At 44.4% G+C, this 23263-nt stretch overlaps 1 protein-coding gene across 1 annotated transcript; it reads right to left on the bottom strand.

Annotated features, from left to right (window-relative positions):
* Positions 1-8475: 8475 nt before the first annotated feature.
* Positions 8476-16971, bottom strand: LOC142568112 (BEN domain-containing protein 5-like). The gene is made up of 6 exons (XM_075678190.1): positions 16965-16971; positions 16749-16859; positions 14000-14041; positions 11829-11911; positions 11112-11334; positions 8476-8628 (listed from the first exon to the last, which is right to left on the bottom strand). Exons 1-6 carry the CDS (start codon positions 16969-16971, stop codon positions 8519-8521), a joined length of 576 nt encoding a protein of 191 aa, XP_075534305.1. The 3' UTR covers positions 8476-8518.
* Positions 16972-23263: the final 6292 nt, after the last annotated feature.

A 23263-nucleotide genomic window follows, 5' to 3' on the forward strand; every position in this document is an offset into this window, starting at 1 on the left:
GGTATCTCCAAGCGACGGCAAACAACATTACTTTGGTTCTGTTGATCTTGATTGTTCCTTCTGTAAAAAACAATACATCGGTGAAACAGGACAGTCAATGAACGTCAGATTAAACGGAAATCGCGCGGACACAGCTAAATAGCTTCCCAAAGCCGTCGCCGAGCATTTCAACCAACCAGGTCAGAACTTTTATGAATTTAAACTATACATCTTACAGTCAAACTTTCGTTCTGAACGAGAAATAAAATACAGAAAATCATACTTTATCCATAAGTTCATGACATTGCAACCAATAGGCATAAACGTTTCAAAGGCAGCTTTAGCATCTATTCGTTATGCTAAATTTCAAGCTATAGGCAACAACACTTAGTTTGATTTCTTGGCGTATCCCCCTTTTTTCTTGTTTTTCCCCTTTCTTTTCCTCTTTATTTTTTTTCAGCCGGCGTGTCAGACGCCGTTGGCATGCGGGCTAACGCGCATGCGGTAACCGACAGGGGGGAGGGGGCGGTAGCCCTGGCTTTGGCCTTGTGCACAGCATTCCTTTACTCTCAATTCGAAACGCTAACACACCTTGCCTCGTTGCCGCACCTTCTCGCCTTACACCGTCTCCCCTTTAGAAGAACCCCACCTGCATATACCGTGGCGAGGAAAGCATACGTCGCCTTGAAGGAGACAAGTCCACTTGTCGAAACGTTGGCTCCAGCTTTCACCTTGTTCTCGTTTTGCTCATCGTCCTGTTGAAGCATTTTCCCTGTATTTTACCGAATCTGCGTTTTGGATAGATCCCAAAGATAAAGTGTTGTCGCTGCGGCTTTAAACATATTTTGTCCCTGACGGCGGGTTAATAGCAGTAATTCGAACAAATTACCACAGAGTATTCCCACTACGGCATAAAGGGGAAAAAATTTGGAAAGCAATATTGCACAAATTGGCCAGTTTTCTTTCTTTGTGTTTATTAACAGCAGGGAATTTGGCCATCCTGTTGCCAGGAAAGTCGTAGAAATTTGAGCAAACAGCTCTGTCCTCACTGGCTCTCAAAATGTACGGGAAGTGCTAATGTTTGGGCATGTTAAAGGGGTGGAGACATCACAATTTTCGTTCATGAGTTTGTTGATTCAAACGTTGTGTCATGCTTCAGGAAGCACGATACACACAGCGGGATTCATATGTATCCGATAAATAATTTAATAATAGCATTATTATACCGAGCAATTTCGGTTTCGGTTTCTGGGCTCCGGGGGATGCTATGACGTCACAGAGGAGGAAACGCAACATGGCTTGGTCACGTGGGCCACAAAAAATAGTGACGTAAAACTATGCTGCGTCGTCTGCTCGCGCATACGCGTGCTCTGCCAGCAGATGTCAACAACTGGCGATTCGAAGTGCATGTCGCGATTATTATAATTATTGCGAAGAGCGACAACAACGGTAAGAAAATATTGCGGCTTGTGAGAGTCGGTGATTCATTCCGGAGCGCCGTACGCTTTAGCTTTGAAGTGAACCGGAAAAGGCCTAGCGACGATATCGGCGGCGCCGAACGATCAGAGGCGGTGAAGCTGCCCTCGGTGCCAGAGTGACCACTCCTTGGTCGCTGATTGGCCGCTTCGCCGTACGGCTGCCGCACAAATGGGTCCCGGGCCGATCCTCTCTACGGCAAGGAAATCTCGCCATTCGCGAGCAAAACCGCCGTCGCACGGGGGCCCGCGAACGGCAAACGGCGTGCGGCGAGTTTCCGTGCCGGTAACGTGCACAGGCCCTCACATTGAGAAAGGCCAAGCGAACGAGAGACCGCTCCGAGGAGCCGAACTATGCGACTATGCGAAGAGAGAAGCGGAAACACGAACGCCGCATATCCTAAGGGCCGATTTACGCTCAAACCGCCCATGGCCGCACGCCGCACCGCAAGCCAGCGGCCCGCCAGTAATGGCCGACGTGACGTCACGAGAGGCGGTCGTGAACTTTTGCCTCCGTGCCATATCCGTGCGGCGCCCGCACAAACATGGCGCTGGTTCGAAGCGAAGCGGGGCGCAAGCCCTAGACCCCTAGGCTTCAGCGGCCGTTTGTCTTTTGTGTGGTTATTGTGATGATTGCAAGAGCTATTCAGCACCTGCAAAGCTATTTGTCTAACGTAACAAGCAGCTGTACTCTTCCTGACAGTCTTCAGTACGTGCGATCGCCAAAGGAAACAGACGGATGTGCGTTGTGTTTACGCGAGGATCGGAAGGAATGAAGCCGCCGATTTCGTGTGTTTTAGGCCGTTTTTTTGCATGTGCATTACAAACGTGAAGGCCATCGCACACACCTGCATTCTAAGCTTGACACTAGTTCGGTACGCGGCAAAATGAAAAGATTGCGATCGCCCTCCTCAGCATATGGTGTTCGTAGGTGTTGTGTGTGCGCGCTTCATCGATACCAAGATTGCAGGTTTGTGCAGTACTGCTTTGTGTTTCAGGAGTGATGGCACGATGTGTAGCGATGAGCTTCATTGTCGTCTCATTGCAGGCATTCGTAATGTACTGTTTGTGTCTTGCTTCGTGTGAGCTGTTTTGCCGGCTGCGATGCGCATTGGTGACCGCGAACACGTACAGACTGTTCGAGCGCTAGGGTTCTTACTTTTACGAAGCGTAAGTGTACTGTGATATGCACGTGCAATGTGTCGCAGTGGTGCTAGGCGTATAAGTGTTCGTTTCATGCAATATGCATATGTTCTGAAGTGAACAGTGCATAAGCGTTGCGGGCGAGTTTTGGTTCCGGCCCTTTCTGCCTCGTTCACGTATCTTGTGGGTTTTTCAGAAGTTATTTCTGTGCTATGAAGGTGTTTATAGTCGCTGAGGGCAATATAAGGAACAGCTTAAAAGTTACATGAGTACATGCGCGCTATCGTGAAATGTGGACGCGCGTGTACACCGTTCTCATGAACGCAAATTTCGGGCACTCTTCATTTTTGTCATAGGGACATTGGTGTAAACAGCAGAAATCCTGAGGCGTATTTCTAGATTAAGCAAAGTATACATTTTTATACTGAGAGATTTGAGCGCCTTGCATGTGCAAGAAATTCAGCTGGTTGTTTCTTGTGTCTGAGTACACACTGTTAGTGCCAACACCAGTGGCACAGCATGATAAGCATATAATGTGTGAAAACTAGATACTTCATTTTGATTCTTGACAATTTGCATTTTTTGATAAAAAGCTATATGCATGTTTTAACAAAGCATGAAGATGACAACACAACTGGTTCGAGGATTGTAGCAGAAAAACTTAAAGAATGCGGGCACAGAAGGAACAACTATAGTCGGATATAACTTTAGAAAAAAGGGAAGGCCTCGCCCAGATGACCAAAGCGCGATGTCCGATTGCCTCCGTGACTAAAATAATCCCACTCAAAAAATCGTGCTTCTAAAGCGCGTATTTTAATAACTGGTTTAGTAGAGCCCTCATGTGCTACAGCACATGCCGGATCGCGACCGAAAAATTACCCCTTGCCTTCCACAACGCTGCCCGTCGTCTGCTCTTTAGCTTCATGCAAGTGACAAAAGTAGAAAGAGCAGCTCTGGCTTTTGTGCTTGTTTGCAGGTACACGGCACATTTACTACTCCTGTTGCAAGCTTCAAATGAATCAGTTGCTATTGAACAAGTACTTATATAAAACAATGCATTTATCGCAACCATTACAAACTCAAGATGCTCGGTGTCAGCAAAAGCACAGTGTTCAAGGTGAGGAGGGAGGTCAAAGCTTTGCATATTTCGGGTGGCAAACTATCGACGCCCTCGCGGAAGTGCCCACGAAATGCGGAGAAAAAAGGACACAGCACGAAGTATGACACATTGTGCACACCGAGGTCGTGTGCACGATTTATTTCGCCGCAACGAGATATCGACGGTCGAGAAGATCACTAACGAGTTCTCGAAGCGTATATGGTGTTATGTTTGTGCCCTGGAATTTGTCTGATGGAAGGCCAGTGCTATGGTGTGTCGACTGTGGAGGCAGCATTCATCCCCATATGGTCCCTGCTTCGGGCACACGACAACGTGCACGGCTCGGGTTTCCCCGTGGCTGCACGGCGTCCACGATGGAAGCGGCCACCGGATCCCGGACTGCTATTCGGCCCCTCCCCGTGCCGGCAGCAATGCAACCCCCCCTCCTTTGTCCAGCAGTGCCCGCACCACGAACGACTCCCACTGTGTTTGGGACGGTTTCCAAAGGAGGCCTGTGTGTCGACCCTGTGCCTTACAGTTGGTTCCCTTTGTCCTATGCGGGCCATAAAACTTCCCCGGCGCACCATTCTGACCGACCGCCAGATCGGCCCGACGCCGCAGCGCGGTTTGAGGAAGTGCCGGCCACCGAGAGCGGCGTTAGGACCACGGAGGCTGCCCAGACCCTCTCTCTCTCGACCTTGTTTTGTCCTTAGGGACTGTCTGGCGAATCTGTGGACTGAGGGGTGTTATTTAAGCAGCTTGCATCTACTCTGTTGGTCTCTCTCCTGATAACGACGACAACATGTAAACATTATATAAAGAATTCTTCACCGAGAAAGCTCTCCTCGTCTCTGACTCTGCGTGAAGTGGGGTCCAGACCTTCTGCCAGCCACACATACCTAGACACATGCAACAATGGATCTCCCATCACTGAAGCGGTGTACTGTGCGTTGCCTGCTTGTTGAGATCTGATTCAAGCACGAGAAGAGGAACCACAATTCGCTGGTGAACGATCAGGATGACATCGCTGAATGGCAGAATCGCTACCTTCGTGACGTGGAGCGCTACGGGCAGAAGGCCGAAAGATCTTTTTCCTGGACGAGACATGGGTGACGGCGGTACACACTGGGTCGATCGTGTGGACAGACATCGTGGTGCAGAAGCGCGGACACCTATACGCTCGAGCAAATGGCCTGTCAACGGGTCTGAAACAACCTTCTGGAAAAGGCCAGCGCCTGATTGTGACGCACATTGGCAGCGAGGATGGCTTCGTCGATGGCTGCTTAGTTATATTCTGAGGCCAAAAAACAAGCGACTACGACGAAGAAATGGACGGCAATCACTTCGAGGGATGGTTTAATGACGTTCTGCAGAAGTTGCCTGCTGGTAGCGTCATTATTTTGGGCAATGCACCTTACCATTCCCGGCGAGAAGAGAAATTGCCGTCAACAGCTTGGAAGAAGAAAAAAATACAGGAGTGACTCAAAAGCAAAAACATCACCTACAGCGAAAGGGTGGTTAAAAAGCAGCTGCTTGAGTTGGTAGCATCTGTAAAGCCACGCTTTCTGAGCTACATCGTAGACAATGCAGCTGAAAGGACCGGTTGCATCGTACTCGGGCTCCCACCGTACCACTGAGAATTTAATCCTATCGAGGTCGTGTGGGCAAAGGTAAAAAATGGCATAGCTGAGGACAACAGAGGCATCAAGCTGTCCACGGTTAGAGACGTCTTGAGGGAAAAAATCAAGCACGTAACGGCGGAAGACTGGAGGAAAAAGCTTCACCATGTGATGGACCTGGAGGCAAAGTTCAGGCTTGATATGTCTGGAAGTGACCACATGCAACCCATCATCATCCAACTGGGTGAAAATGACAGTGAAGAAAGCGACTCCGACTGCGAGCTGTCCGGCATTGAGCCACTCGATGAAGCATAACGGCTTCTTTTTAATGAAAGAACAGCCCTTATTAGGGCTACCAAAATATTGCCGGTGGGTTCACAGCAGCCAAGTATTCTGCCGTGACCTCTCAAATAAATAAGCAGTTCATTTGGTGACATATTCCTTTTAATGGAAGCCCAATTCTGAAATACAACGTCCTGCACAGATCGTGCTCAATATAAGTATTGGCATGGAAACGTGCTGAAATGCTGGAAAATCTGAATGCAAATACAGTTGTTAACCCTGAATAACTATGCGGGGCCCAAAATGCTCATTCGGGCAGTCACTATCCAGCTTCACACGAAAAAGCAGTAGTCAACGTGAAAGTGACAGCCACACCAATGTGCACGCCAAAGCACATTGTGCTTTGCGTGCAGTTGTGCTGCCCCTACTGTTATTTCCAGCCCATTGAGATGACTAATGCCAATGTCAGAAGGCCCAAAATACTCTATTCGGCAGCCACCTACGAGCATGACGGGCTCTGTGATGAGATAACAGTCGTCAGGGCATGCTTCCCAGTCAAAAATTCCATCAGGCTACAGGCTTACATGTCTGATGGCTATACGTAATTTCGGACCTTGAAGGTCTACCAGTCTGATGGTCTACCAATCTGATGGTCTACCAGTCTGATGGTCTACCAGTCTGATGGTCTACCAGTCTGATGGTCTACCAGTCTGATGGGCTACCAGTCTGACGGCCTACCAGTCTATTGGTCTCTACCAGTCTACCAGTCTATCGGTCCCTATTAGTTTGTCGGTTAATGGCAGAAATGCATGATTGCATCAATTTTAAGACATATTGGCACAGCTATTCCTACGCAGGCTGGAGGACTAACATTTTTGTGCGTCTCAACCAGCTTGTATGCCAGTCAGTAGGCAGGCGTGTGCGCATTTCACACTCCATTTTTAATAGGACAAACAAAATTGAGGAAATTGAAGCTTTATTTGCACTCGACATGAGCAGTTCGGTTTTGTCGTTACATTGATGAAATCAGTGGTGCAAAAGAGCAACTGTCTTGAAGAAAATTCTGGAACAGCTGCCTCCCCTTTTGAAGCAGATGGGAAGAGAAAAAACATGAAATGCAGAATACTGTCTTAATTAAAAATATACACCATTCATATTTTTCAGAAAGGGTACTTTTACAGAACTGTAGGGAAGAAAACCTATTAGATGTGGGCAAGAATACAGGCTTACAGTATTAGAGATAATTAAAATGATAAAATTGTGCTAAATGCTTCATCATAAAGTCGCAATCATTCAATAACAACAAAGTGACCTGAAAAACTGCCGCATTAACTGCTGTTAAAGATGCTTCCTGTATTAACCGAAGACGGCATGAATGGAATGAAGCTTTCATTCTTCTACTTTCTTTGGCACAGGCTCGGTGAAATGTTCCGCTAAAATGCCGTATTGTAGCAGGGTGGCAGCACAGAGGACTGCTCTTGCTGCAAATATCTTACCACTATGATTATTATATAAGTACTTTGTTGTCATAGCAAGATTAAATCCCTGAGGATGCAGAAAACAAAAGATAACTGACCAGAATATATTATCACTGGATAAATGAACAAAGGCATGCACTTTACAGGTAACACAGAAGCCAGACTATAGATTTCAGAAGCTATATAGCATAACCACTGTCACATTACAAATAGGGCTGTACTATATATACAGTAGCCGACTTTAACAAAGGTGCGGCAGACAACGGAGGGGATCACAAAAACATACATATAGTCAGGCAGCCTGGAAAAAAACTTGTTAACAGGCCGGTCTGTTAATTGCCACTTGCTTGCTCAAAAATAGCCAGCCTTTCCGAGACACTTTATTCCTGTTTAGGAACTTCTATATCACAGCAAGGTTTGGTTAAGGGCTAGTTCGTATTCCATGGTATCAATCGTCACAGCGCATACATAGACGAGGTCCCTCGTCTATGTATGCGCTGTAAGTGACGATTCTATATCACAATCAGTTGTGACCAGTTAGAAGAGTTGCAACAGTATCCTTTGGTAATAAATAAATAAAAATAAATAAATCCTTCCCACACTTGCATTGACCACATCTCTGGTTGGTGCAGCTTTAGCACAGTCCATTTTATTTGCAGAACGAATGTAACAGTTGCAACAAAACAGCACAAACAGAAGAGTAAAAGGGCAAGAACAAAACAAGGACACAATGTGTAACACACACTTGTGCTTGAGTGTGTCCCATCCCATGTCATCTTGTTGGTGCTCTATTACTCTTTCTGGGCAACAAGCAACAGGAGGGTCAAAGGCAAAATTTCACATCACAGCCTTCATGTTCAGCACTGTAGCGTCTGTCACACTCCCGAGACAATAGCTCAAGTACTTTGTGCGTGCCCTCACTAAGCGGGCGAACGAAGAACACTTAAGTCTAGTGTTGACTGCTTGGGCTATCGCCCCGTTTAGGAAGAAAAGATTCTGGGCACGTGGTGAAGAGTGGACTGTGCCCAACGTGCCATGAAGTCTCTTGAACTTTCTACATGAGACTGATTTAGACGATTGCCTGTAGAACCTGCAAGACATGCAGACAGTGCAAAATGGGTTTGCATGACAACTTATTCTGTGGACAAGATTCTCTTGCGTGTATTGCGTCTACAGTGCGCATCCGCGGATTGGATGTGTATATATTAGCTCATTGTACCATAACATAATCACATGCCACCTACCCTTCCCTGTATTTACCGTTTCCCCTTTCCCCAGGGAAGAGTAGCAGGCTAGAGGCAGGCTCTCCAGGCCGACCTCTCCTCCTTTCTCTTCATTAAATTGTACTCTTCCTCCATGGCATGAGAGTACGCATTGCCGTGACATCTGGGAACCTGAAGGCGCTGACAAATACATTTATTCAAGACACTTGTGACACACAATTCAACGCCGCTGCACATCGCCAAGCTTCTGCGACAGATGTTTACGGACCATCTTCATCCGCTTGTCCGCCACCTCCTTTGTAACATCACCCATGTAGATGGCAAGCATCGCTGCATAAAAAGTGAACTATTAACCTCATAAAGGAAACACAGAACTAAGCACAGTTTTTTACTACTCCATGGGTACATTCAAGAAGTCACTGAAGCACAGTATGTAGGCAAAGACAAATTTAATTTACGAAGCAAGCCACTACTGCTTGTGAACGCATGAATTAATTTCCTTAGAAAATATGTGCACTATAATTGTTATGCACGGTCATGTGTAATAGTGGTGTGCTTGATTACTTCATATTTAATATGAAGCATCAATGCATCAAAGCTGTTACACTACTGCTAGTGAGGTACTATCGACATGAAATGAAATGCGAATGGAGCTCCTAACTGAAAGTAGTCTGCACCCGAACAGTCGACACCATTGACGTGCACATACTTCCGGTTTGACTGTCCTACGCAATGATGTTCCCTATATACTGCAATATTTTAGTTTCTGTTCCGGTTCTCTTTTATTTGAAAGCGAAAGGTTATGGCGGAGTACTGACGACAGTGCAAACTGTACCACTGCATTTCATTTGACACCAATGGCATATACGGTTTCACCGCACTGGGCAATAATACTCACCCTGTACTTTGATATTTTAGCTTCTGTTTTCTTCTATTTTTCTTCTGTCACATTCAAATAAAAGAGCCAGAACAGAAACGAAAAGGGGGAGCATCATCATGCAGTATATTCAAACCGAATGAGCACGCCTGCCAATTGTGATGACCGGACGGTGCACACTAAACCTTCAGTTATGCTCTCCACTGTTCACATTTTATTTGACGCCGATGGTACCATGTTTTGCTCCATATGACTTGCAATGCATGAGCACTGTTAACACCTGACCATAATGAGCATCTTAATATACCTACAGTGATGAGAAATAAAGATATGGCTAACTATGCGAGTGCAGCAAGTTTCTGCCCTAATTTCAGTAATTCACCGGTGATGGCAGCTTGCGTTCTTGTGCAAAATTGTAGTCGGAAATCTAGCGCAGTACAACCTCGTCAAACCGTACCCACTTAAACAGTAGTTTCGTTTTAAAAGTAGTACAGTGAAATCGCCGGCTCAGTGCCCATTGAAAATAATGTTTTGTATCCGCATAAACCGTACCAGCTTATTGCGTGCATATCGGTTAACACGTAGTGTTTCCACTTTTCATCGCACAATCACAGCAGTGCGTCGTCTCCATCGAGCAGCCCAGCAGAGCAACAAGCCTCAGAAATCAGAACGGCCTCCAAGCATCCTGTGCGTTTGCGCGTGAAGCCATGCTAGAGCCATGCTAGGCGCCATGCTAGAGAGCGTTGTGGCATCGTGCAAAGGACTTGCGTGATGCCGAAGCTCGGATAAAAAAGACGCCGAGGGCTCAGCATAGAAGAAAAAATAGGCATCGTTCGTGCTATCGAACGTGATACGAAGAAGTCGGCACTGGCACACGACAAGGATCCACTGTTGGCTATGGTGTGTGGCATTTAGAATGCGAAGTTGCTCGGCAGCGCTGCTGCGACCGCGAAGAGATGTCAGCTACAAGGTTCGACTTTTCGCCATCGTTGCCTCTGTTGTTGCCAAAGTGTCAACCAGCGACAGTGACGAGGACGACATGGAAAGCGACAGCACGGACGATTCAGGCCCGACAATGGCAGAAGCTACGCGTTACGTCACCCTCATGAATGCAATTGCCGCGATGAGAACAGCACCCTGCAATGAAAAATGCGCCCCGCGACTTCTGCAGCGCTACCGCCTCCATGCACGGAGAACATGCAATGTCAATGAGAAGTTTGCCATGCGAGTGCTTGGCAAGAAAAGGGGGCTGGCTAAAAAGCTGGCTCGCAGCTTCAGTATACCAGTGAACACTTTTGATCACGATCAAGCCCGATGCTGATCAGAATTCTCGACTGCGATTGGCTGCCTCACGCATCTTGCGCAAATGAGCCAATTATGACTGAGCCAACGACAGGCTGCTGTTGTCGCTGCTAGGCCGCCACAGCATCAAACGAAAATAACACTTTTGTTGGGCGAAGTGAATAAATACTGCTTGTTCTTTCCCCCTTTTATCGCACTCTCTCAGAGTTCAGTTTTTTACAGGTAAGTGGGCGATCTCATGCTATTTCGGTTAAGCAATACTGCTGTTTAGTAAGTACTTTTCATAAGCTCCGGCCAACTACGGTTTAACGAGGTTTCACTGTAATTGCAAAATATGGCAAAAAGTTGCCAGACAAGTACTATCTGCTGAAAGACCGTGGTAACAATAACTCAATTAAACAAGCCTTCAACTTTCTTTTTGCTGCAAAAATACTGAATTCGCCATCACATGCATAAATAACAGAGCTAAAATACTTTTTGTTTCCATCATTCAATTGTAGAACATAACACAAGGCGATTAATCAAAATTGATGTGGCAGTTTTATGTAAAATAAACCACATTATAATAAAAATATAAAACATGCCCAACATCAACGTGTAAACTTTCTAAAGGCCACAGGAAAAAGATATATACCCTTTAGAGACGAGATTTTTTCTGGCGTGAGCGGTGGCTTTGCCTCGGTGTAGCCAAGTGAACGGGCTTTGTTGGAAAGTGTCCCCGTGACACTCCTGGTCTTTAATTGCTCTGCCGTCCACAACACGGTAGCAGCGCTTCTGCAGAACATAGAATCTGTCGAGGCACTAAACAAGCAGTCCCAGGCTTTCTGGTCCAACCAGAAGCCGCTGCCTGCATAAACCTGCATTACACAAAGAAATAATCACTCACAAATTAGAAGCACTAACAGGTATATATATCACTTTTTTATTTATTTTTGCTTTATCAGAGGGCTAGCTGTCAACTCCATAACTACAGTGTCGTGCCAGATTTCCTTGAATGCACAAAAAATCACTTGTGCACACAGAATGGAGTGTGGCTTTTTGGCCATAGAGTTTCGTTAAGTTATCTCACAAAAATTGAAAATTACGAAAATTGGACGTAGCAGTTGCAAACTGCTAATGCATGTACTGGTCTGGCTGACCAGCACACAGTTTACTGCATGGCTTGCAACCACTGAGCTAGGCAGTGCAGTAGTTGAAAATCGCCCAACAACTGTCTTACCGAGGCAGATACAGGTAGGACTTTCAAATGCATACCTGCGAGCTGTCACAGAATAATTTATCACTTTGTCAATTTATCACTTAGTGACAACATTCAGGCAATATCTGCAGCCAATAAATTTGGTGTGATTACCTTTCCGTCATCTCTTCTGGAGCCTATTACGAACTCCGAGTTGCCGTACTCAATATCTGCAACTTCCTCACAATGAAGATTGCCTGCACAACAAAATGAGGTTTCCAACGCACAAATTACAAACAGTGTAAGCCAGAACAAAGACATTGGTATAATAGAATTCCTAGGACTAAATAATATATTGCATAGAACAAATAACTAGTACCCTGTTGTAGTAATACAAAGGGTGGTAAGAAAATGGAAGCAGTCACAGTCAGCAGAGTATTTACCTTACCAAGTGTACAATTTTTTAATAAACATTAAACGAACTGAAGCTAAAAATTATTCAAGAAATAAGGAAATGAAAATTTCACATCACTTCAGGGCCTAAAGGATAAATAAATTCGTAAAGCTTGCCTTTAATAAAACCAAGGATGCTCAAGTACATAAACTTTCTGTCCTTTGTGTCCTAATCTTTATAGACCTCTGAGGCGGCCAATTATGCAGATCCCACACATTGTGTGAATCAATGTCAGGCAAAGCATTACACAGCTAGGTAACTAGCCATCTAGCATATAGGGACACTAATGTAGTGCAAATAGAACAAAGAACACATTGGAGAGCATAGGCGCCACACACAACCAATTCATCACAGCCCCTACAAGACTAGAAAAAACATGCCAGCAAGACTGCAATAAATCAGTAGCAAGTGTAGTGCCCATGCAGCCCCACCATATGTTCTCTGCGTTTTATTTGCCATGCAATGCCATGCCACCTTCCTCAAGTATAAAAGAAAATTAGGTTGTAGTGCTTTTACATGCCGAAACCATGATCAGATTATGAGGCACGCCATAGTGGGAGACTGGGTTTGTTTTGACTACCTAGGGTTCTTCAACATGCACCCAATGCTTGGTCCATGGGTGTTTTTGCTTTTTGCCCTCATCAAGATGCAGCCTCCACTGCTGGGATTTGATCCCACAACCTCGGACTTTGCAGCACAACACCAAAGCCACAACGCCACCGTGGCAGGTTTCAAGTATCAACCAACCTCCATAACAACTTTAGGGCCGCAGAGCATCATTTCGGGTTCCATGAAAATGGTGCAAATGTCTGTATAGGGTGTGTGTTTGTGGCAACAGCAAAGGATGGCAAGGCAACTGATTTCTTGCTCTCTAGAGATGAAACATTCAACTTATTCTGGTACGACCAAGAATAACCTCACAGGTGGATGAACTGCGGCAATCACAAAAGTGATGCAATGTCACGGCATGTGTCAGCTTCGGCAAGGGAAGGACCAAGAAAAGTGGTGCATGCTTGCATGATGGAGCAAACTTGCTATGCAATGCGATGTATGCCAAGCATTTTAAAGAAGTAGCTTGCACATGTGAGGAATTGTGGTAGGCGGCTATTCTCTAATGACCCGTCGTGGTTGCTCAGTGGCTATGGTGTCTGGCTGCTGAGCACAAGGCCGCGGGATCGAATCTCGGCCACGGCGGCCGCTTTCCGATGGGGGCAAAATGCGAAAACACCCGTGTACTTAGATTTAAGTGCTTGTTAAAGAACCCCAGGAGGTCGAAATTTCCGGAGTCCTCCACTACGTTGAGCCTCATAATCAGAAAGTGGTTTTAGCACTTAAAACCCCGTAATTATTCTCTAATGCCATGCATGTGCCTGTAACATAATGGATATACCATCAGGCTGTTGCACTGGGTAACCCTAGTGGGTAACCACCACTAGACAATTTTTGTGAAAGAGGCCCCAAACAAGGCAAGACAGAAACTTCCAGGAATGTACCTTGCAGAAGCACAGAATGGTTTGTATTGAAATGTGCTTTTAAGGTGACATATAATGCAATTTGGCCATTCCCTTATTGGTGGCAGGGTGTCCAGATCAGTGTTACTGCCTCATTTCTTATTCTCCCAATCATTGGAGCAATGATATTCGCAAATATTCAAGCATAAGATGGGTTTGGCTGAGGTGAGACAAGTGCGAACTGGGCACCAGTACGAAGGCTGGTCCAGGTGAACAACCTGAATAAGCTGATCATGACGATGATGACTAACATGTGTTTCCTATTCGAACGAGGAAGACAAAGCTGCTAAATCCTCTGCACTAAGCTAGGTTCTACACAAGATATAAACTTGAACAATGTTTTTGCTTCACAACATTATCAGTAGCACACTATTTCTTACCTATATTTTCCGATGGTGCTGGTGCCAAGGTTTCCACAGACTCTGCAAAATAACCACAAATTTATCACACATTTTGAGTGACCTAAGCAGCTTCAGACATTAAAGGAATACCGACACAAAATTTCGAAGTCTGGTTAATGTGCAAGATTCATTTATGTGGGCACACACACATCGCCTGCAAAATATCACCGGCGAATACAGCTTAGAACATATTTAAAACCAATTTTACAGTATGTGTGTGAAGCCAACTGCAAAACGCAGCACCTCGCGACATCGACATCTAGGAAGGATCGTAAACAACCGAGAAAATGTTACGTTACGAGTTTGCGATGCCATCGCGACGGCTCCAGCAAGCAAGTTTCTCGCCGCTCTGAACATCCCAGTGTCTTTTCTTATCCCTGGTCGCGACATTGACATCTCTTCCCGCTAACAGCGGCACAAAAATCAGCTAAAATTTCTTTCCGACACAAAGTAACTCGTGCAGTAATGTGACTTCAGAAGTGTGCACCTTATAAAATGATGCACAATAGAGTAAATCACTGGCGTGATTTTGACTCGCAAGCAGTCAGCGCGACCCTCACAGCAATCGTCTCTGTAAAGCGGCTCGCCTGGCTAACGTGTTTTCTCATCGCTACCAATGGGAACACTTATGAGCGGCATAAATGTGTAGGCATTGATTCTGTTGACGAATATAGCTGCTTTATTACAAGCTACAAAGGGGTCGCAAGGGCCATCGGCCTCGGATCCTACAGCCAGCGAGCTAGGCCTATATGCCGTTTGCCAGCGGTCACCAGCTCGCCTGGCTTGCTCATTTGCTGTACCATTGGTGTGATAAGTCGCAGAAGTGGTCCAAGTTTGTGCATGCCACTGGACGCTTAGAATGTACCCCACTGAAGAGCAGCCAGATTTGCTCGTTTCATTTCGAACATGCCTGGTATAAACAAAACCAAAGCTGTTCGATGATCTTCCGCCAAGACTATGTTCCCAAGCCTGATGCTGTGCCAACTTTTATCCTGTCTTGTCTCGTGCTCCGGAATATGCTTCATTCCCAAAGCGCCCTCGACGAATGCTTCGTACTTATTGTAGCAGTGCGTATGCATAATGATAGCTGTTGCTAGCCACACTTTCCGAGTCGCTGCTTTGTAGTGAAGCCAATCAAAAGTGGTCGACCACGTCTGATACGGCGACGACTCCCGCAACCAGGAAGTAGTCATCGCTGGACGACAATGAAAATGAGAACAACAACGATGGCGAGGACTTCGCAAAGCATGTGCAGGCGTAGCAGACCAACTAGCATCATGAATCTCGCACGCCCGCGAGCATGACACAGTTTTGTGCGATCACGTGTCCAGCTGTTTTTACATTCCTTGTTTGGCCTATCTTGCAGCTCTCTGAAACCAAAAATTGGACTGGTCGCTACAGACAAGACTCCAAACAATTGCCTGTCGCACTCTGAAGCCAATGATGTTTCGTGCCGAGATTGCTGGGTCATTAGCTACTTATTGCACCAGACCAATGATGTTTCGTGCCGTGATTACTGGGTCATTAGCTACTTATTGCACCAGAAAAAACAGGACAGAAAATTTTTGTGTCAGTACTCCTTTAAGGCTTTACAACATTCCACCATGCTGTAAACATGCCACAAATTTTCATCTCCTTTCACTCCACAGCCTGCATGTACAACAAAAGTTTAATCCATACTCTGATCCGGTCTCACTCATTCAAACAGATTGAAATAGTGGAGAGATTGCTGTGGTGGCGGCATCTTCAGAAGAATGAATGAATAACTCAGTCACTATGATCTCTATCAAATCAGCTGCTTCCAGTGCTATTTACTTATATTTTTTTTAGAAGGCTGGCAGTGAAAACACCTACTCGCAAGCACCTGTGACAGAAGCATGCAGCAGATTCACCACTACCGAGTGTGAGAGCTCTGTAAAATACAAGCAACGTACATGAAAATTACCTCAATTACATCCTAGAAAAAACAAGTCCCCATGAACCATGTTTGAAAAGCAGTGGCTTCTTTATTTCATACCGGTTAAAAGCTAAGTTATTCATTCAAGAGCCATATGCCAACTGCTTTATGCACAAGCATCTCTGCAACACTGGTTAGATAAGCAAACATAATAAAGCTAAGTCAAATAAAAGACCAATGCATGGCAGCACGGATTGTAATATCGCTAGCACCTCATACACAATTGCCTTACATGAACATGCTACTGGAAGCATGTAACGTACATGAAAGCTGCTTAGAACCTTTTTTCAAAAAGCTAGCAGTTGCATGAGTGCTTTTTTGGTGTAGTGCAACTAGTGCACAGACAACAAAAAGAACCCACAAACAGTCAGTCTTGTTCTTCCTCTACATCCATGTACTAATTGCGCTACACCAAAAAAACCTTCATTATGACATACCAATAAGCCCATATCTGAGCAGTAATCAACTTAAATGAGTAAAACCTACAAAACGCATAAAGAATTTGAATTCCAGCTTTCTAGGAGAAATAAATGAATGTGAATATTTATCTTAGTACCCCTTATCCTTTGCTTCCCTGTATGAACCTAAGCCACCAATAAATCTTGATAAAAACCTTGCAACTCCCTTCAAGTTCACACTGTTTGTAAGATTTGCCCTAACAAATATGATGACAATGCCCCAAACACCCAATTTCATCAAACAAAAAGGTACCCATACACCAGAAGACAGATCAAGTAGAAACAAATCATTTAACGTATACATATTCCTTACCCAACTCCTCTAATCTGTCAAAATTTGATGCTGCAGCATCATAGTTCTGAGCAGTTCCACATTCTGGAGAATCAGCAGCAGCAGCATCTTTTTGGACGACAGTTGCAGATTCTGAGGAATAAAAATATTCGCATAATTACTGCACTTATATTCAACAACTACACACACCTGCCATTTAGCTGATGGTTGCCTATTTTCCTTAGTTTCTCCACTCACCTGACATTAAACATATCACCGAATTTCTTGGTGGCTTTTACTTGCCTATTCACGCTAAGCTACCTCTACTATATTTACTTTCTTATCTGGGAAAGTTAGGCACTGAATATGGGAAATTTCAAGCACTTTCTTGGTGTACCTCACAGATGTTTCTAATTACAAGGTTATTAGATGTTTTTGCCATGATCAATTATGGTGTGACTTGCAAAAGTGAAAGAGTGCATTGAAAGTGAAACTGCTGCGCTTTAAATAAGCAAGCACCTCTTACAAACATCATCAAGCATGCAAAACATCAATGCACAAGTGCATCAGTGTTTCACACTGCCAACAGTTTCCTTCAGGTTTGGCAATGGTGCTGCTGTTGTGCTCAGCTGTAACATGACGTGGCATATGCTGCCAAACTTATTTCAGAAACACCTAGCACCATTACAGGTACAAATGTAAAAAGAATATGTACTGCACTGTAGTTTTCTTTTCACACAAGAGAATGTTGAATTTTCAGCCATAGCTTCATCACTGCTGTTTATGTGAAATATATTCCTGATATTTATATTTTGTACAGTACAGCTAAGCCATGCAGCTCGATCTTAGTTGAAGGGAAAAAAAAGTAACAAAACACAAAGGACAAGAAGAGAGGTTCATATCACAATGGCTGGACTATCAACTGAGCTTTATTAGAAATGGCGTAGTCCCAGTAAGGCCAGCAGGGCATGCACAACAACAGGATCACTAATCGCAGAGCATGAAAAGTCAACTTTGCGGATTTATCGTAACCGACCCAAAAAGGCACATTCTTTTTCAAGTAAGCGCACCGAGGTTGTACTAATGCAGCCGTCATTAGTACAACGTCGGTGCGCTTAATTGAAAAAGAATTAGCCTTTTTAGGTTGGTCACGATAGATGCGATAACTTGACTTTTCATGCTCTGTGATTAGTGACCCTGTTGTTGTGCATGCCCTGCTGGCCTTACTGGGACTACGCCATTTCTAATAAAGCTCAGTTGATAGTCCAGCCGTTGTGGTGTGAACCTCTCTTCTTGTCCTTCATGTTTTGTTACTGTTTTTTTCCTTCAACTATGTACCAACTGGCCCAAATTTCAACCCTTCTGCATCTTAGTAAAAGCCCTACGAAGAAAGTATAGAGATAACATATGAAATTTAGAACTGAAAAGCAAAGTTAAAATAAAGGGGAAGCCTTTGTTACAATATTCATCTCCTTAAAAAAAGAACAAAATGAAAGTCGAAAAACTTGCCACCAATGGAAGAAAAACACACAACCTGAGAATCACTTGTACAAGGCTATACAAATTGAAGTTGTGCATGGCAGCTGTCCTTTATAGAAAATTAGGCAGAGTTGGCAGGTAGGCATCCAAAGTTCTTTCAAGTGCCCCGAATTGCAAGTACTATATGTGTCCCTCCAGGGAAGGAAAAGTAACCACTGAAAACTAACATATAGCACACTACAGTGCAAACTTGCTGCAAATAGCATGTGCCCCTCATTCTTCCTTCCTCAACTGCCTCCCACTCAACTCAACTGCCAACTCAACTGCCTCCCTTTGTGCTCGCAGTCAGGAAAATCAAGTAACCTTACACAAGAGCAGAACAGTAACGGATGCACAAAAAAGAATAAATGTGCACCAGTTGAGACTGTGACAAACAAAAGTTAGAAAAAAAGTAGTAAACAGCTGCCTGTTTGGTCTGCCATGTTGACTTACCACTTTAGCATTGCATAATACAATGTAAGCTCCAAGCTAAAACATGGACGTTACTTACCTCTCTGGGCCAACTCCTCTGGGACGGTGGGCCTCTGAAGTGGGAGTCTTGCACGTCCTACAGAAAGGGAATACTTGTGAGCTACGTCAAGAAATTAGACGGCCGTGGGAAAAAAACCTTCTACAGTAGCTTAGGTACCATCAGTGTGCTGGGCATGCATGGCTTCAGTGAACACAACATAACAGGATGAGTACTGCATAATGCAAATCGCCTGTATTATTAGACAATGACTTACCCGTCTGACAGTGCACCCTTGGTGCTGGCACAACACGGGTTGTGGACCCTAGAATATCAAAACACAAACTGCTGAAAGACCATATAGGAACAAACACTGTTATTACAAATACATTCCTGCAATGCGACATCATTACTAAAGTGATCACAAAGCAAGTGTCTTTATTGCATTCAACATTACAGTGCTTGCGAAGATAAAGTGCAGATTAATAAATACCTTATGCAACCTACACAAATGTTTGCAGAAGTGGTTTGTGTGGTTCACAGCAGACACAATTTCAGCAAACCAACACATAGTTAACGAAAGTTTGGAAACTTTTTTTATTTTGCAACTGTGTTAGAAATTTCAAGGCAATTGTATGTGAAGGCAACTTCACTTTGATTCTACTAAAGCACTGGTGTTCCCGGATATCAATTTCATACTCAGTATGCTAATCTAACCTTCAGGGGCAGAGATAATCTTAATAGATAGGGAAAAGACTGCATGTGATGTAGCTTGATGCAAAAACCTCTTTTGCATTCTGGGAGCAGGAGCACAGCTGTTATCAGCTTTGCCTGGCTTTTACACTGGCATGATATACGCAATATGCTATGTCACATGATGGGTTTGCCTTGTTTCGACTCCTCCCTCTCTTTTAAATGCGAAATTCACACAGAGAGAGCCAAATTTTATTATGAACATAACGAAACAGAAGTACTTCATAAGAACCAAACAAAATGTAGTTGTCCTCAAATATGACCGTCTTCAAATTTCCAATGTAAATGTACACAACGAATGTGACAAAAAATATAATCAACGAATTTTCATTACTTGTGCATCTCCAGACCCTTGCAAATATAGGCTCGGCAAAAGTGCTGAAGTGCCTGTGCAAGAACAATTTGTATAGCTAGCATAGTGTTATTAAATTTACTGACGCTTTACCTTGGAATGCTGTGTATGTGAGCGCAAGGCTTCACATTATGCTGGATCCATATCATCAGTTTCAATAAGAGGTGCTTCAGTAAGTTGCAAGTACAGCCTTAATATGAATCCTGCACACCAGCAATTTCTCTGTAACGCAACAAATTTCTTTGGGGATAAAAACCATCTTTTTGTTTTAAAGAACTCCTGAACCACCCCTTGGGCTTGGTGAAAAAACAGTCTGCAGAAAGGATAATAATAATATTTGGGGTTTTACGTGCCAAAACCACTTTCCGATTATGAGGCACGCCGTAGTGGAGGACTCCGGAAATTTCGACCACCTGGGGTTCTTTAACGTGCACCTAAATCTAAGCACACGGGTGTTTTCGCATATTGCCCCCATCGAAATGCGGCCGCCGTGCCCGGGATTCGATCCCGCGACCTCGTGCTCAGCAGCCCAACACCATAGCCACTGAGCAACCACGGCGGGTACGCAGAAAGGATACACTGCTATAAACGTCAGTCAAATTTTCCATTCATGCACAGTGGAGCTCATAAGCAGACCATGAATTCACCTTTTTCTGAAACACTCTCTTTTCAACAGAAGCCTTCTCACTCTTTTCGGGTGCCATATCTCGTCATATAGCACATTCCCATATGAGGCTGCTGTTGGCCAATAGCAAGAAGGATGCTTAGATCAGTGCACCTGTTTCTAATGTTGCTGTATATATTTATTAACACAGTTTAATAGAAATTGAAGTTAGCAAAAATATGCTTTCGAATTTCCATAAGAATTACGTACTTCGGAAATAAGTCAACTACCGTAAAAACCGGAATATAAGTCGAACTTTTTTCGAAAAACCATTGCGAAAAGTCAACCCTCGTCTTTTATACCGGACATTGGCAGAAAAACTACGAAAATCTTGCAACAATGGACGGATGAAGTAAAGAGCCACCTTCGCCATGGCCATGAGCAGCAGCACGGCGTGGCGACATTGTGGCACCGCCAACTTGCGTTTACATTGTTACAAAGTTATACTGGTTAAAGGCTGCTTTTTCACATTTTGTTTCAATATGAGCGGAAGCCGACGGCAATTCATCGTCGCCTTCAAGAAAAAGTCGACAAGGTGAGTGGAAGCCCACGGCGACCTCGCGGCACAGAACGAATTTGGAGTATCCGAAAAGAGCATTCGGTACTGGCGGAGGCAGAAGCAGCAAACCAACAGAAAACGTCATTTCGTGGGCCGACCACAGAACTGGAAGACAAGGTTACGGAGTTCGTCCGGGAGCTGCGTTTAAGATCGCTGCCTGTGACTGCCGAATGCATCCGTTTGAAAGCGGTAGAGATTGCACGCATCTCTGGACTGGGCAGCGAGAAGCACTCGTCATCCGACTCTAGTTTGGACGACTCTGATCAAAGGCGTTGCTCTGGTTCGTAGTAGCGCTTGCGCACTTTGTGCCCTTCTGTGTACTGTACACCCAGCCAATTTTTAACAGTATCGCGCGACCATCGACCCGCATGTTTGTCAGCACCTTGTCATCACGGCACAGAGCGGTAAAATAGCGAAAGTAAGCGCACGTGTACACATGCGCATGTCTCGTTTGTTTCGCCGCTCAGCGCCGTTAATAAGGTGCTGACAAGCACACGGGTCAATGGTCGCGCGATACTCTTAAAAATTGACCGGGTGCACATGCGAGTAGCATTTAAATAAATACTGTCACTATTGTGCATGAGTTGCATTTGTTTCAAGGTAAGGGTGTCTTTCGGTACTTTTGCCATTGAAAAAGATTTTTTTCATTTTTAGAATTTGTTAGTTCGGGAATCGACCTACATTCTGGTCCGACCTATTGTCCGGTTTTTACGGTATCCTCTGCTCTTGGGCGGCATAAGAATTAAACTTTGGCCACACCGCTTATCAGTGTCGTAGCCGCTGAGTCTCATTACTTTCATCTTCACAAAAAACCAGCGTGAAAAAGACATGGACAAGCAAAGAAACAACAAACACGGGACTGTTTTGCAACTCTTGTTTCTTTGCTCGTCCGCACCTTTCACATACAGGTTTTTGTTAAAATGAAACCACACCAACTACCCAGCTATTAGTTTTGATGAAGAAACCCATTACTCTCAATTTGTTTTGAATATTGAACTAGCCTTGAACCATATTAAACTTAGGGTCAGACCCCACGTACGTTTGCCAGCGCGTGCTCACGCCTGGCCGCTCCTCACTAGATGCCTTGGCAGACATCGCTTCCTACTGAGCTATTGATAGTGCTAAATTAAGAATGCACAAGTTCGATGTGGTACTATTATTCAGTCAAGCTGTTTCAGGACAAAGCCTGTCCACACCACATTGCACAGCCAGATTGGAGAACATGAGCACAAGTGCACATTCCAGCCAGTGTTGTACATGCAGCAAATGCTGCATATATGCATTACAGTTACATGTTGCTGCGTCTGCTACATAGCGTAGATACTGCGGCTGCCCCAGGGTACTGCAATGAGCCCACTAGCTGAGCTCACTGCAGCTCGCTGAGCACAAGTGCACTTGGCATAGCCTTTGCAGTGCATGGCATTGAAGGAGCACAAGGAATACGAAGGGGATTAACGGTGAATTTGAATGCCAATAAGTCCACTTCTACTGAATGCATTGAAGCACTCTTTGAATGCGAGGTATTTATGAAATAGACTATATTAACTTCAAGCTCATTTCCCAAGTTCTATACAAAATTTTTCACGGTCTCTTTAACAGTACATATGCACAGGATATAAAATAAGGCTGAATGATGCTTTGAAAATGTAATCATTGCATGCTATACAAGCACTCCAGTTGGAATGTTATAGTCCAATATGATGATACATAATGGCCCTTATGCTACATCAAATACAGAAAAAAAATGCTTTCTTGAGTCATTCTTTGTTCTTTTTTCAATACACTTTACTGCGGAAAACAAAATAGTGCTTCTAATGAAGAATAAACTAGAACTAGGCCGGGATTCGATCCCGCGACCTCGTGCTCAGCAGCCCAACACCATAGCCACTGAGCAACCACGGCGGGTTTTCTGGCCAGAAAATATGAATACTTCATAATTCAAACAAATTTGCCCCTACATTGCCTTTTTGGTGTAAGTGCAATGCTTTGAAAAGTACATTCTTAACTGAGGCACTTATTTATTGCAGTTCATCTGCATGCTTTTTCTCTGCAAAGGCACCAGCTCTAGTTGATATATTTTCACAACCACTTGCAATTCCCTTTATGAGACACCAAGAAAACTGAAGAAAACAATTTGTACTTTTCCTTTCATTCAGATTTTCACTTGGGGAACAAACAATGAAACAAATTAGCCTTGAAAAGGCAATGATCTCTGCAAATGCCAACAAGCTCGACTTCTGTG

The sequence above is a fragment of the Dermacentor variabilis genome, unplaced genomic scaffold (genome assembly GCF_050947875.1).
Source record: "Dermacentor variabilis isolate Ectoservices unplaced genomic scaffold, ASM5094787v1 scaffold_16, whole genome shotgun sequence".
NCBI classification, from domain to species: domain Eukaryota; kingdom Metazoa; phylum Arthropoda; class Arachnida; order Ixodida; family Ixodidae; genus Dermacentor; species Dermacentor variabilis.

Coding starts and splice junctions, on each gene's coding strand:
- LOC142568112 (XM_075678190.1), bottom strand. Junction 11,912..13,999: donor AGCACCATCGGAAAATATAG/GTAAGAAATAGT, acceptor TTTGTTGTGCAG/GCAATCTTCATTGTGAGGAA. Junction 11,335..11,828: donor CCAGAAGAGATGACGGAAAG/GTAATCACACCA, acceptor TGTGTAATGCAG/GTTTATGCAGGCAGCGGCTT.